General features: G+C 49.2%; 1 protein-coding gene across 1 annotated transcript; it reads right to left on the bottom strand.

Annotated features, from left to right (window-relative positions):
• Nucleotides 1-13,854, bottom strand: CORO1A (coronin 1A). Its single transcript, XM_033169453.1, has 11 exons — nucleotides 13,720-13,854; nucleotides 12,338-12,540; nucleotides 7,486-7,608; nucleotides 5,970-6,099; nucleotides 5,663-5,847; nucleotides 3,858-3,977; nucleotides 2,796-2,900; nucleotides 2,323-2,468; nucleotides 1,719-1,776; nucleotides 965-1,180; nucleotides 1-802 (listed from the first exon to the last, which is right to left on the bottom strand). The coding sequence occupies exons 2-11, from the start codon at nucleotides 12,533-12,535 to the stop codon at nucleotides 698-700; spliced, it is 1,386 nt and encodes a 461-aa protein (XP_033025344.1). The 5' UTR covers nucleotides 12,536-12,540; nucleotides 13,720-13,854; the 3' UTR covers nucleotides 1-697.
• Between the last annotated feature and the right edge of the window lie 2,180 nt (nucleotides 13,855-16,034).

The raw sequence follows: 16,034 nt of genomic DNA, 5'->3' as shown, positions 1-16,034 counted from the left end.
TAAAGAAACAAGCGTACTTTATTAGGCAATGCACACTTGCGGTTGTTGCAGCATACACCTTAAAAAGATAGTTCCCTTCTCACACATAGGAGGGAATGTCTCTTCTAAGAGAGCCCTTGCTACCTGCTTTTTAAAAAGAAGTACTTACTCTCCCCCACCTCCTGCAAGTTGCTGGCCAATAGAAATGTACCCCGGCCTAGTTAACCAAAATGTTCAGCTGACTGTCATTGAAACATTGCAGCCCTGGTTAAAACGTGAGACAAGACCACTGCCCTCGAGAAGCAGGAAGGTGGTCCTACAGCACTTCTACAGAAACCCTGAAGGTGGGTAAAGTTTTCTCAGAGGAGGCAGCAACATGGAGTCGGTGCCGTGCATCTAATCTGGGAGGCAACACGGAGAAGGGCACCAGCAGGTCGTGGGGCAGAGAGGCGTGCAAGAACTTGGCAAGAGGGTGAGCTTAGTGCTGCCCAGGCAGAATCAAGGCAGCAGGTGGAACCTGGCTAGCCAAAAGCAAAGCCCATTTGGAGCTGGCAGGCTGACTTTCTGCCCTGAGTTTGGGGGGCGGGTGGTGCTTAATAATGCCCTGAGGATCCACCCGTTAAAAAAAACTGAAGGGTTTAAAAAAGACCAATGAAACAAAGTCCAGTATGACCGATGGAGAACAGCTATTGGTTGGGTGGCAGCGGAAGGGCGGGTGCTATTTCTTCACAATCTGCTCCAGCTCTGAGATGCGCCGTTCCTGTTCTGAGACAGTGGCTTGAAGCCGCTTCAGGTCCTCCGAGAGCTGCTCCAGAGCTGGACTCTGTGGGGGGGGGGGACACAAGGCAAGCTTCAGTTCTGACCCACAGCAACCGGTTCTTTCCAACTCTCTCCCTTATTCTGATGCCCCCTTGGCCCAGACCCACTGGCCCAGTTCTGGTGGCGTCCCATAATCTAGGTCTCGGGCTCTCTCTCCCCTTCTTACCCCTGGCGCTGTCCCTTCGTGGGAATGCTGGCTTCTTTTGGGCCCTTGCAGGAGGGTCTGGTTGACCTTGAACTCCCTGGTCTTCTGGGGCGTGTAGCCGTCCTTGAGGGAGATGAGAATGGGGCTGGCGTTCTTCCCTGACAGCCATTCTTGGGAGGTCAGGGCAGCGTCTGGGCCAGCTGTGTCAGGATACAGGTCCTCTTGGAACAAGTCTGACTGCAGAGAAGGCACACAAAGACACAGGCTGAACAGAAGGGGCAGATCGATCTAAAAGGGACCTCCCCCTCTGTTAATGGGAACAGAGAGCAGCAGTTCCTCTCCCTCAGGGGGACTCTTCCTGGGCCGCTCTGTCCACCCTTCTGTCAAGGATTTCCTGAAAAAAGTCCCTCCAAACTTCATTTATTTTTATTTTATTTCACGGCATTTACATACCGCTTGAAAGAAGAAAACAAACAAACAAACCCCAAAGTGGTTTATGAAAAGTTGAGAACAACAAATCCAAACTCATACGTCAAGAGGGTAAAATGGATGCCTCAGTTACACAGATCAAGGCGAGAGAATTATTTAGGGGCCACATTCCCTTCTGGGAAGCCTTTGAGGAGCCACATGCTAGAGGTGGGAGGGGCCAGAGACAAAAGTGGGTGGAGCAATAAAATGCAAATTTTGCCTTTAAACAGTAGTTGAGTTTCTGCAAAGACACGATGTGGATCTCCCCATCCTCCGCGATTTACAGTACCCGGGAATCTCAGCTTACCTTCCGAGGCACAGTCATTGCAATGGGTTCACATTTCCTCTCGTGGAGCTTGTAAAACCTGGGGGAGGCAAGAAACACTTCTAGTAAGGATAAGCCTTGGAGGGGAGGGAGACGAATGCCCCTAAACTAAAGCCAAAGAACCCAAGGTGTTTTGTTTTTGCCTTGATCAGGGAGGTAGGGCGGGGCAGTGGTTAGAGAAGCATTGACCCAACATGGGCTGGGCTGATGGGAGTTGTAGTCCAAGACGTCTGGAGGGAGGGTGGATCGGTGTTTCAGGCCAGGACTAGCAAAATGGGGGTTCAAATCCTCACCCAACTATGAAGCTCACTGGGCCAGTTACTGTTTCTTAGCCCAGGAATGGATAACCTGTGTCCCTGTGGATGTTGCTGGACTCCAGCTCCCATCAGCCCCAAGCTAGCATGGCCGATGGTCAGGGATGATGGGAGTTGCAGTCCATCAACAAATAGAAGGCAACGGGGCAGCTAAGTTTACCTGGTAGGGTTGTTAGGAGGGATAAAATGAGGCAGGAGGAAAGGGAACGGGAATGCCCTCCTTTGTGCGCAGGGTGGGAAGAGGAAGAAACACGAACGCATTCACAAAATACCTGGCAATCTCGCACTTGCTGACATCCAAGCCCCGCTTGGGCATCCAGCCTCCTCCTCGCTGCGACTCCTTGGAGGTGAACATGGATAAGTAGTGCACAAAGGGCGCCTCTCCCGTGAGCTCAAAGTAACGGATGCTGCTGTCTCCCTGCAACAACGCAGGTAAATAAGAGGGTTTCATTCATCCTCGTCATTCCAGAGCTTTCCCAACTGTAAACCCCCCTCTTCCTCCCTGTGAGCTGAGACGCCCTTCTAACAATTCCAGTGAAGGATGAGAAATTCTGCCCTCTCTTTAGAAGAAGTTTCTGCCCCCCCCCCGTCCTCTCTTGAAATGCCGGTTTCAAACTCCCCCCTGCTCTCTTTCCTCTAGCAGATCACCACAACCCCCTCGATTAGCATCTCAGAAATCGTGAACAGCTCCTCCGGAGTTCTGCTTCTAAACACCGACAGCCCCATCCATCCAGGCAGGACTCACCTTGCCGGTCAGGTAAACCACGTTGGTGTCTGGATCATAGTAAGGCAGAAGGACTCCACTACTTGTGTCTATCTCCTGCAGAGTTAATGGCTCCTCAGGTTTCCTCTGCAGAGTAAAAGTGAGATAGCAAGTTAAATGTAAGTGGGTGGGGCCAAGAGTCCAAGGAGGAAGAGAGGCTTGAGGACTAGAAATCCCAAGTCGAAGGCAATTCTGCTTATGCAGGAGAAGCATATATTCTCATGTGGTAGGTATCCCCATCACTGGATGAAAAGGTTCTCGAATCATAAAACATGGGGTTTTATCCAGCAAGGCTCTACTCACTGAGATTAGATAGATAGATTTATTTATAGTTACAGGTGGGTAGCCGTGTTGGTCTGCCATAGTCAAAACAAAATAAAAAATTATTTCCAGTAGCACCTTAGAGACCACCTAAGTTTGTTCTTGATATGAGCTTTCGTGTGCATGCACACTTCTTCACATACACTGAAACAGAAGTCACCAGATCCTTAAATATAGTGAGGGAGTGGGGAGGGGTATTACTCAGAAGGGTGGTGGGAATGGGTGATCAGCTGACAGGTGTGGAAAACCTGTTGAGGACTCTTAACGGCTGCCACTTCTCTTTCCAGTCTATTTCTGAAATTTCTTTGTATAAAAGATTGAGATCTTTTATAGAATGTCCTGGGAGATTGAAGTGTTCTCCTACTGGTTTCTCTGCCTTGTGATTCCTGACATCTGTGGGGACTGCAGTCAACGAAAGCTTAATAAAGTCGTCGTTAGTGGTCTTTAAGGTGCCACAAGCCACCTCTCCGTTTTCGCTGCAACAAACCAACATTCCTACTACTCTTTTGGAATCTGAAACGTATACTACTTCTCTTTTAACAGTTTTTCTTTGTTTAATTAAGCAGAGGAGGGCGGCACAGGTGGTTGTGTAATGCCCCAGCAACATATATCCTTCTATTAGCAAGCCTCCTCTGAAGCGGGGGTGGGTTCACCCTTCTCCGTTATGGCAACAAAATATACGCATCCCGACAACCGGAGAGGACGGCCCTCCTTTCTTCTCACCAGGTCCCACAGCGCCAACTGACGCTCGCTCATGCGGCTGAAGCCCGTTGTAAAGAGCTTCCCGTCATTCACAGTAATAGCCCGGACAGGACGTGAGCCCTCATGTGGGCGGGGCAGCTCCTGTTGGAAGGAAGAAGAGACACGAGGAAGCGCCAGATACAGCCAACACTTTAGCCACACCTATTCCAGGTAGGCTCCGCCCACATCTATAAAGTGCCACTCGATAGGGAGATAGGCGATGCCTCGTTCCCTCCCCGCCATGCCCGATGGGTGTCCCTTGCTCACAGCTTTACAAATTCAGGGCTCTCCAGTTAAATGGGTTGCCACCAGATACCCGATGAAGCATCTCTCCCTGCTTAATCAACTTACGGCCATTGAAGATGTTGCAACGGCTGCAATCCGAGATTGTTTCCCCCCCCCCTTAAAGCACGAGGCGGAGTTATGGGTGATGTTTCTATAGAGAGCCAGTGTGGTGTAGTGGTTAAGAGCGGTAGACTTGTAATCTGGGGAACCGGGTTCGCGTCTCTGCTCCTCCACATGCAGCTGCTGGGTGACCTTGGGCTAGTCACACTTCTCTGAAGTTTCTCAGCCCCACTCACCCCACAGAGTGTTTGTTGTGGGGGGGGGGGAGGGAAAGGAGAATGTTAGCCGCTTTGAGACTCCTTCGGGTAGTGATAAAGCGGGATATCAAATCCAAACTCTTCTTCTTCTTCTTCTTCTAGGTGGCCAATAAGCATTGACAAAAGTGGAGCCTTCGACAAGATGTTGCCACTGCCTTCTAGACCCTCCATTCCATCCCGGGTTGCGGCCAGTCAGCATTGCATGCCCACTGAGCATGCTCAGTCCTAATTACACTACCTGGGAGTGGGGAGTCTTTCTGGTGTATTTCCTTAAAGGGTTTTTTGTTTTTGTTTTTGGGTACTTCTGCAAACATTGGGTCACCCCCCCCCCTACACACACACACACACACACAACTGCTAGCTCCCTCTTATGCATGGGTAGTGCTGTTGGAGTGGCACTGTCAGAAAATCAAGATCACTGTAAGTATTATATATGATATTGCAGCGGGTTGGACTAGTATTGATTTACCGCATTGGCCTGAATATAAGCCTCACTCCCCCCCCCCTCCAAAAAAAATTCTGACCGTGAAAAGTTAAAGTGCGGCTGAAATTGGCGACCTTACAAAAAATGGCTTTTACAATATCGATGCTGAAACAGACATTACGGTAAAACCGAATGGGTGTGAGTGCCTGCGGAATTTTAAGGGAGCGGCTTATATTCGGGTGCGGCTTATATTCGGCCCAATACGGTACTATTATTTAGCTTGCTTCGACTTTATTTGTTATCACCTCTTTATGGAAAATTCAATAAAAAGCTGTTAATAACAAAACAAAACAAAGTATTCTGTGTAGGAGTGAAGAATGAAGCCTGCCTATAAGCCAGGCTTCCTCAAACTCGGCCTTCCAGATGTTTTGAGACTATAATTCCCATCATCCCTGACCACTGTTCCTGCTAGCTAGGGATCATGGGAGTTGCAGGCCAAAAACATCTGGAGGGCCGAGTGTGAGGAAGCCTGATATAAGCTGTGGGACCTCTGATTCCCAGATCAAACAACAGGGGGCAGCTAACTTCAGCTGGCCCTGCCTTGTGGGATTCTGCTGTTGGCAGATCAAATGTTAAGGATGGAGGGACCCTTTAGCTTGGCTTGGTTAGGGAATTGTTCACTTGGTCTTGTATATTGATCTAGATTTGCCCCTCCTGCTGCCACAGGACACAGACTTCCCCAGCCTGCAGCTTGTACTTACATTGGCAATGGCGCCTCCTGCCCGCGGGTCGAACAGCCGAACGCGTTTGTCCCGGCAGGCCGTGCACAGCAGCGACCCGTCCTGGTTCCAGGCCGCGCTGTAGATGGCATCTGGGTGCATCTCGTCCATGGAGAGGGCCGCCTGCCCGACCCCCACGTCCCAGACTGTCACTGCATTGTCACAGCCTGCAAAGGGAGAGCAAGGCCATCAATAACAAAGGACCAGCAATGGAAGGGAGAGACTGTTGCGCGCCAACCAGATTGCGAGTGCGCCGCCTCCTTGGGCCCGCGCACCTGCCGCTCGTTACCTGCGCTCAGCAGGAGGTTCTGCGCCATCGGGTGCCACGCGACAATCCCCACCCGCTTGGAGTGGCCTTCGAGGGTCACCAGAGGATCGCTCAAGGACCGCACGAGGCCAGCTTCAGGCACTGCCCAGACCTGAAAGGAAGCCACCAAAGAGAATGGAGGACATCGGGAGCAAGAGGCATCCCCCTGCATCGCTCCCAGCCATGCCTAGCCCTTACCTGTATCCACTCTTGTATCCACTCTTGCCCATCTGCAGGGGCAGCCAGACCCATAAGCAAACCAGGAAATGGCCTGTTGGGAGCTATATGTTTGCCAGTGTGTGTGATCGGGGTGAGAAACCCCCTCTGGGGAGGGGGCGCACTCCTTGAATTATTGCACCGTGCCATTCCCTGCGAGGTTCTGCATGGCGCTACTCAGGTTGCTATTTATCTGGGCTTACGGGGGGTAGGAATAAATCCTAATAAGGGGGACAGCCCTTCTCACCTACCAGATGAATTCTTTTCTAGGTGACCTTTGGGTTGCATTTGGGTGGTTTTCAACTTTCACTCGGGGGAACAGCCCCTGAAATCAATGGATCTAACTTGATGATGGCCATTAACAGATCCATTCATTTCAATGGGTCTACTATGAGTAAAAGTTAGTTGAAGACAACACTTTATTTCCCCCTTGAAGACCCACCCCCTTGACTTTTGGAACCCTTTCATGGATAGTTGTCTATAAGGTAAATGGCCCCTGGGTGGTTAAGTCCAGTCAAAGGCGACTATGGGGTTGCGGCGCTCATCTCGCTTTCTGGCTGAGGGAGCCGGCGTTTGTCCACAGACATGTGGCCAGCATGACTAAACCGCTTCTGGCGCAACGGAACACCGTGACGGAAACCAGGGCGCACGGAAACGCCATTTACCTTCCTGCCGGAGCGGTACCTATTTATTAACTTGCACTGGCATACTTTCGAACTGCTAGGTTGGCAGGAGCAGGGACTGAGCAACAGGAGCTCACCCCGTCGCGGGGATTCAAACCGCCAACCTTCTGATCGGCAAGCCCAAGAGGCTCAGTGGTTTAGACCACAGCGCCACCCACATCCATATAGTTGGCTACAGTGTGGTGGTGCTGGTAACGCCAAGGTTGCAGGCTCAATCCCCATACGGTACAGTACAGCTGCATCTTCCTGCATTTCAGGGGGCAGACAATATGATCTTCAAGGTCCCTTCTGTGATTCTATCATTCTGTGTGTTCCACACTATTCCCGTTGTATCTGCCTGCCCATCCCATACCTATTCTCCCCAGATCCCTGAGTGCAGGGGAGGGGTGGAGTGACAAAGGGGAGGGTAAAAAAAACAACCCTCAACCTGCACAGGTTCCGTTGAAGCACTGCCCACCAGCACCCCTGTCTGGAGGCACCCTAAGCTCCTCCTCCAACATCTCCCTCTTAAGCCCCACCCATTTGTCTCCTTCCACCCTGCTCTTGGCAAATGAGCCCCCTCCCTCCTCCCTTTTCCCCATCCAGCTGCTCCCACTCACCATTACGCTGCAGTCCTCAGATCCACTGGCAATGATGTGGTCATTGTGGGGGCACCACTCCACATCCAACACTGGGGCTGTGTGACCCGAGACCACCGGGGCTGCCTTATCCAGGCGGCCAGTCTGCAAAAAGGTGGAGGGGAGAGTGGGCCAAGTGTGAGTTTGACTGGGTATATTTCAGGGTCAAAAGGCCAATACTTCATTGAAATCTCTTACTTATTGCCAGCAGCTAGACTTGTGATAAGCCTGGCTTGGGGGGGGGGGACTTGAAAGGGGCACCCATATCTAATTGACTTAATAGAGTTTGGCAGCTGACCCCAGAAGAGAAAGTGGCTGACAAAGAGATGAGACATAAAAGACTCGTTTACAACGGACCTGTTCTTCTGATTACATAAAGAATAAAAGCAACCCTGAACTTTTGCAGACATCCAGATTTTGAGGGGTTGTCCCAGGTCAGTAGTTCTCAAAGGGTGTGGCAGGAGAGGGTGGCAAATGTGGCAGGAAGATTCAAGGAAAAATAAAAAGTAAACACTTAAACAATTCAGTAATATAGTATATTCGGTAATATAGTATAGTATAGCCAGGGCCAGATTTAGGTTTGATGAGGCCCTAAGCTACTAGAGGTAATGGGGCCCTTTATATGTCCAGCTGTCCTTTGTCAACAACAAATTGTCGCTGTTTTTGTGTTGAATATATGCTATATCACAATTTATGGACCTAATAGGTATCTAAAGCCATTTGCTGTATGTAGGTTTTATTTTATTTGTTTTTTATCTTATATTTTGGAAATGTACATCCAGGTTTTTTTTTCCTTTACATTTTTTTGGGGGCCCCCAAGAGAGTGGGGTCCTAAGCTATAGCTTGTTTAGTTTATACGTAAATCCGGCACTGAATATAGCATCAAAATGATTTTTTTGGAACATACAACCAGAAACAGTATCAGCTTTGGTGCTGCCAATACAGTGGTATCTCTGGTTACGTACTTAATTTGTTCCAGAGGTCCATTCTTAACCTGAAACTGTTCTTAACCTGAAGCATCACTTTAGCTAATGGGACCTCCCGCTGCCACTGCACCGCCAGAACATGATTTCTGTTCTTATCCTGAAGCAAAGTTCTTAACCTGAAGCGTTATTTTTGGGTTAGTGGAGTATGTAACCCGAAGCGTATGTAACCTGAAGCGTATGTAGCCCGAGGTACCACTGTACAGCCGTTTGACTTCACTCTGAGAGGCACACTCCATTGTTTCTCGAGTTAATTAATTCACAAAAGACAGTTAAAATCTCATAAATGAACAGTGTTTATTTCCAGTGCCTCTCAATTAAACTAAAGCACTGTCTCCCCCTCTGGTTATGGGCCTGCAATAAACCACATTACACAAACTACCTGGCAGGTACTAGCCCCCTCCCCCCTCACAAAACATGCAAAGGTTTGGAAATCCAGAAGCAGCTCGCCCCAACACAAGCATCTATAATGGCAAGGAAGAACTAGGAGTCCCAGACTCCAAAATTCCCCCAGCGATGACTTGCCAGCATAGTTCCCCCTTCTTCCTGGCAGGTTTTGGCTGCCTTCCCTGACTTTACAGCAGGCAGAAATTGTTCTCAACTGCTTTCCAGTGTTGGCAGATGGCACAGGTTCATGTTTCAAGCAGAGTTGGAGAGGCATTCAAGGTTAAGGCCCCAACTCTGCTGTAACTCATTCCGGTGGTGGCTCTCCAATCCAGATCAGGGTTTCTCAGACTTCAGAGCCGAGATGTGGAACCCTGTGGCCCTCTTGACAACTCTGGACTACAATGCCCATCACCCCTGGCAACTTGCCATGCTGACTGGGGCTGATGGGAGTTGGAGTTCAATAACATCTGGGGCAGGACCTAGGTTCTCTATCCCCTGCTTGTAGAGATTAAGCATATTACATTATGAAGATTAAGCATATTAAGCATATCTGCCATGATGCAGCGCTTGCTCTAGAATTTTGAGGGGTGAGATTTGGCCAACAGATCTTCAGAGTCGCCCCCATTTGTGCAGCCAACTTCTTGCCATTGTCACCGCTAGCTACCCAATCATTCGCCATCTCCTTGCAGGACAAATGGCACACCTTGGAACAGCCTTCCCCAACCTGGTGCCTTCCAGACATTTTGGACCACAGGCAAGGCAAGTAGAAGATGCAGTTGGATCTCCTCACTCTTGGAGGGGGTCAGATGAGAATTGAGTAACAGCCGCAAGGAAGAGGGCCAGGGGGGGTCTGGAGGGTGCACAGCAGTGGCTACCCCTGACACTGGCCCCACCCTGAAATATTATTTGCAGGAATGCAATCCCTTTTCAAAAAGCTGAGGAGCCGACAAGATTGCGTCTCTTCATTTAAAGTTTTAGTAAGGCTTTTATCTTCGGGGGGTGGGGGGGTTTAATGGTGATAGCTTGCTGCCTATTTGCTTTTAAATGGTTTGTGGGTTCTAGCTGCGTTTCATGTACAATTTTATCTGCATGCTGCTTGGAGGGCTCTTTGATCAAGCACTTTATAAATCTTCTGAAGAAATAACCTTTTCCCCCCAGGAGCCAGCTAAGAGAAGAGGCGATGGCAGTAGGCAAAGTGCTGGTTGTCAGGCCCTGTCCTAAGTGCCAGTGGCTAACTGGGTGGCTGGGTTTTTGCAACCCTCCTTGCCAAGTTCTCCTTTCTACTTCTTTTCCGCCACCCCACCCCACCCCACCCCGCTTCAATACTTCCCTTTGCACACAAACACGATAGACATTTGCCACCACCAATTCTCCTCCCCTCCCCCCCAAAAAACCCACACAACTCCACTTCCAGCCTGAAAGAACTGCAGAGTTGACAACGTTTTAGGCAGCCTCTGCTCCTGTGCCTCGAAGGAAAGGTTGATCTGCAGATATCACTGCCACCCTCGGCTATTTTTATCTGTTCAATTTAGGCACCGCTTCTTAGCAAGCTGAATCACAGTAGCAAGTGATCACGTTTAACTCCATGCTGTGAAAACCTCCGCTTCCTGGCATCAGCCTGCTATGAAAGGCACAACAATGGGCCTGGCTGCCTTTAGGTGGTCCCCCCCCCCAAAAAAATCTTTCTCTTTTAACCTATTTTCTACTCTTCTTAAAAATTATTTCTTTCTCTATTATTTTATTTATTATTAATCTATTATTTATTATTTCTTCTCTCCCCCACCCCCACCCTTTATGTTTTTAGATAAAAGTCTTAGTTTGGTTTTAAAAGGGGGGATTAAGTTTTGTATTTTTCCTCTATAAACCTTCATAAAATTTATTTTTAAAAAAGGATCTTGCAACCCTGGGCTACCCTTTTAACGGTCTGTGACCCACAGTTTGGGGAATACCAAGATTTGACCGCAGTGCTGCTTGGTGCCCATTGGGCTTAGCAGGGCAGGCGGCAGGGGAGCTGACAGTAGGTGGCGCCAGAGCCAATGGCATGCAGTTCTGCCCCCAGCTTGGCTGTCAATAAGAAGGCAGGCAAGTGGTGTGATTGGCTGAGGGCAAACTGAGAAGCTGGTGGAGCTGTGCTCCCATTCGCTCTAATGGACCAGCCTCTGTTGTTTGATCAGCCTTATTGGGCTTAAGTTAGCCACCCACACTTGGACTTGTGCCACATGTCCCAATGGCTGCTCTAGTAGATCACCACTCCAGCCTTCTGCACACTGTAAATGTCTCCCTCCCTATCGTTTCTTCTGGGACCGAGTTTCTTCTGCTTGTGATCACCAGGAGATTTGCTTGTCCTGTCCACCCAATAAATGGGCTGGAACCGCAACCTGGGTGGGTGCCCAGCAACCAAATAAGGAACAATGGGCCGACGTCAAGGGCCATTTGCCCCACTGGAAAGGGGATCAGCCTCACTGGGATCAGAAACGCTCACATGGCTTCTCTCTCGCTCCTCCCCTCTCCCCCATTTTGTCGCTCTCAGGAGTGTGAATCCGCGCTCCTCGTTCCCATATCATGCTGGAGTCATGAGACACTTGTGTCCTAGGGGCAAACACAAGATCCTCGCAGAGGAAAGTGTGGAGGGGCGAGGAGGCCCAGCCTCAGCTTTGAGCCTCAGCTTAGTGGCTAAATAAAAAAATGAAGAAGCATTTTTTTGGGGGGGGTGTCCTTGAGTGTGTTGTGACCAGACTGATTCAAACCCACACATGTTGAGAAGTACAGGTGCACTGTCGGAACCTACCAAGACCTCAAATGTGACAAAAAAGATAGAAAATGCCCCAACCAAACAGGAGGGGAAGAGAGTCACTTGTAAACCATGAGGTTTGGGGATCAGACGTAAGCCAGGCATCTAACAATGGCGATTGGTTTCACTGGAAGAACTGGAAAGGATGTGAGGCCTAGAGAAAGGCTGGATCCATCACTTGTTGGCTTCCATTTCCGGGGAATGGTGCAGAGGGGAGTTGGTTTTGGGGGTGGCAGTAAAGGGGAGCATGGAACTGGGGCACAGGCAGAGACAGGGCAGGCCGAGAGAGCTTCACTAGTTACCAAGCGCTCTCCCGATTTCCTTCCCCTCTCTGCCTGCCCCAAACCCACTTCCTCTTTCTCAAGGCCCCATTTCCGCAGCAGGTTCAAACTTCAGGCCATTTAAGGCAAAACAAAAAACCTGTCGAAAGAGATCTGTCGTTTCGGCAGTTTCACAAGTTCCCCATCCCTCCTCCTCTGCGCCGTCTTCAGAGTAACACCCCGGAAAGACACGGGGTGGGGGGAGACCTCAGAGTTAAGATTCATGCATGCAGCTGTCGGTTGGGGGGTGGCTGGGCTGAAAGGGGTTGAATTGTGGTGGGAGATGAGGGCTGAGGTCCATGGGGGTCGGAAGATTCTAGAAAGGCCATCTTTCCATAGAGCGGCTCACATACCTTGGACAATGGCAAGACCAGGAAGGCTCCCCCGCCACTAGCTTCCACAACGATGGCCAGGAACTTGGGGTTGACAGAGCAAAAATTCCCATCCCACGTCATCTGGGACACACGGATGTCGTCGTAACACTGGTCGGCCTTGACCGGCTGCCCATAGACATGGCGGAACTTACTGGACCTCACGACTTTACGGCTCATGGTTCCTGCAAGAACAAAAAAGAGTTTCACTTGTACATTGTGGGGGGCATCAAATCACAATGGTCCCGGGGTCAAATTCCTAGTCCCGTAAGCACTGGTGAGAGTCGCCAGACCCCCTCAACCCAGTATTTATATCTCAGACAATATAGCAGCTTTGGAGCTAGGAAGTCTGATCTTAGCCATGGCCCCTGGTGGTCTCAATCATGCCACCGTTTCAAAGTCACGCAGTTTGCAAGATAATTGAGGGTTGTGCATCCTAGCTCCTTGCCCTGGCAAGATCCCCCAACCAGCAAAACCACACTTGAAGCCTCACAAACACCCCAACAAAAACAGCATTCAGATTCTGGGAAAGATCAGGAGTGGCAGGCAGTTCCACAAGCACTGTGTACGTAGCCCTTTCTGGAGATGCCTGCATGTTTCAAATGAGCGGTATATGCAGCCTGATCCCATGCCTGTAAGAAATAAGCTCCTCTTAAGTCCATATCTGCTCCCCCAATGAGCATGATTTGGTTTGAAAGGCGCCAAACTCTTTAGGTTACCCAAGCAACAAAGCCAAGCCGCGTGTGGGAAAGGGAAGGCAATTTTTTTTTGTGCCCGTCGCATTTATGCATTTGTCAGATCTGCATGCCATATATATATGGGCTTATATTTTATCCTCACAACAATCCTGTGAGGTGGGTTTGGCTCAGGATAAAAATGTGCCCACAGTCACCAATTTCACTTCATCGGGGGTTGGGGTGGAAGCATTTGAAACCAGGACTATCTGACCTAGAACCAAACACTCAATCTATGACACCATGCCTGGGCGCAGGGGACAACAGACACATCACACGCCAAGGGTTGCTAGCCAATGTGACCTGGAAAGAAAATTCTAAATACAGCAAAATCCTGAGCACAGATTAAGCCACAAGAGATTTTTTTAAGTGCTGGTTTCCCATGCTTTAAAATGGGAATAGTAAATTTTGTGACCTGCCTCACAGGGTCCTGTGAATTAGGTATTAAAGGAAGATCATGCAACATGCAGCGTTTTTGCACGTTGAAAAGTGCTTCAGGCATAAAATAATCAATACAAGAGCCCCCCCCCCAGTGCTCTGCCAGCAAAAGTCCCCTCCCCAATTCACTGCCATCTCCCCCTCCCAACCGGAAGGTCCTTTCGCTTAGCCCCCCCAGCCCCAAACTCTCACCTGCAGCCTCTTTTGCAGATGCACCACACAATGAATTGGAGATGGAGCTGTTCAGAGCTTTTTAACAGAGCCATCGCCCTGGAACTGTCAGAGCGAGGAGGGCTGGTCTCTTAAAGGGCCAGCGCTCAGCGTGCGTCAAGCAGGGAGCTCAGAGGCTCTGCTTGTCATATCTCGCCCAACACACACACACAAACAGACACACATACACAGAGCATCCATCTTCAGGTCTCGCTCGCTCGCTCCCCCATCTCATTTCCTCTCCCTACATATTCTTCATCCTTAACGTTACAGAGAACTGCTGATACGTTTGTGCTAAACAGAGATCGCCAAACGGTTTGGAAAGGATGCCTTGTTAAACCAACTATTTGGAAAGGTTGCAGGCTGCACAGGTCTCTTCGCTCCTGCCTGAAGGAACAGTTCGCCTCAGCCCGGCGGCTTTTTGGTAACATTATAATCGGATAGCATGTTAGCTGTTACCTGCCTTATCTTTCTAAAAATGTGTGCACATGCCTTTGTATACTTTTGCTTCCTTGCTCACACCCATCCTTTGGTAATAAGCAAGGCTGCATCGAAGCCTAGGATTCCACAGTAGCCCAAAATGTAGAAGGTGGTACAGGAGCAGAATTCAGCTCCTTAAAAAGCAATGCTTTCATTTTTAAATAAATCCCCAAATTTCTAAGCCTTGTGGCTCTGAAGGTATGTACCGTGAGTTTGGTGGCCAACACCAGCAAACAGATCTATATCACTACAACATTGTCCCCACGTGTCACCCGCTGAGAGCCCAAGGATTTGCAAAAAAAAAAAAAATTAAAATACTAATGTTCTTTTATGGTTGGGGGTGGTCCCCTGAATGGGCAATTCACCTAAATTCTTGGAAGACTGTAGCTGCAAATCCTATGCACACTTAACTTGCGGTAAGCTCTATATTACAAAGTGGGGCTTATTTCTGAGTAAATGTGCATAGAACTGTTATGTGTGTGAGGCTATGTACATATAAGGGGCTTAAAATGCAGCGAGGCAACACACACGCACACTTACACACTTCCAAGTTGCGTTTGCATGTTGCTGTACACACCTAGAAAGGGGAAGGCGGTATATTAACCCAACAGACATGACCTGTCTGGTTTCCCCTGTGCATGCAACCCCATATCCTCTTCACAAGGCTGTCAACTGTGTGCATGTGCAACAGCTCCCTCAAATGTACACACCTCAGTTTAACTGCAAAGTGAATGTGGCTAACGTTTTCAAATCAGATGGCAGCTGGTTTGAGAGAAAACTCACCAAACCAGAGTTTTTCTCAATAAACTACAGGATGCACGTGAGTTCTAGCTAACGTCACATGCACTCAGCTTCAAACACTTGTAGTGGGAGCACACTGGAGATGGAGTAAACAGCAATGTGTACACAGCCTGAGAGAGAAACATCCGTTTTTGCAGCTGGAATGAGCCGACAGAGGGAAAATTAGGGGTGCAGAGTTTTCTCACATGGAAGGGGCTACCCAAGTTGCTTCCTGGAGGAATCTGCTGCCTTGTAGGATGGCCTGATGTTTGCTTCCACAGATGCTTTACTAAAGCTACTTTCCCAAAATGCTTTGCTGGCTGGGGCTGATGGGAGTTGTAGTATGGCACCCATCAGCCATATACTGTATAGATACAGTACAGTGGTACCTCGGGTTACAGACGCTTCAGGTTACAGACTCCGCTAACCCAGAAATAGTACCTCGGGTTAAGAACTCTGCTTCAGGATGAGAACAGAAATCGCATGCCGGCGACGTGGTGGCAGTGGGAGGCCCCATTAGCTAGAGTGGTACCTCAGGTTAAGAACGGTTTCAGGTGAAGAACGGACCTCCAGAACGAAATAAGTTCTTAACCCGAGGTACCACTGTATATATGAACCAAATTATCAGTCAAAACAAAATAAAAAATAAAAAAATTCCTTCCAGTAGCACCTTAGAGACCAACTAAGTTTGTTCTTGGTATGAGCTGCTGTGTGCATGCACACTGCTTCAGTATCTGAAGAAGTGTGCATGCACATGAAAGCTCATACCAAGAACAAACTTAGTTGGTCTCTAAGGTGCTACTGGAAGGAATTTTTTTTATTTTGTTTCGACTACGGCAGACCAATACGGCTACCTACCTGTAACTCAAATTATCATAGACACTGCAAGTCTTCACTCTTCAGGGCTCTTTCCTTCAAAGGAAACTCAGCTTGGTAACACTGCTGGAGGAAGAGGGTGCCATGTAACAACAGCATTGATTTTGGGTGGGCAACCTCTGGGGGCAGCTTGAGAATTTTGAAGCCAGAGGAATTCCTGG

This window comes from Lacerta agilis, chromosome 14, assembly GCF_009819535.1.
Source record: "Lacerta agilis isolate rLacAgi1 chromosome 14, rLacAgi1.pri, whole genome shotgun sequence".
In the NCBI taxonomy this organism is placed as follows: Eukaryota; Metazoa; Chordata; class Lepidosauria; order Squamata; family Lacertidae; genus Lacerta; species Lacerta agilis.
The sequence above is the reverse complement of the archived record's forward strand: the minus strand, read 5'-3'. Positions and strand labels throughout refer to the sequence as shown.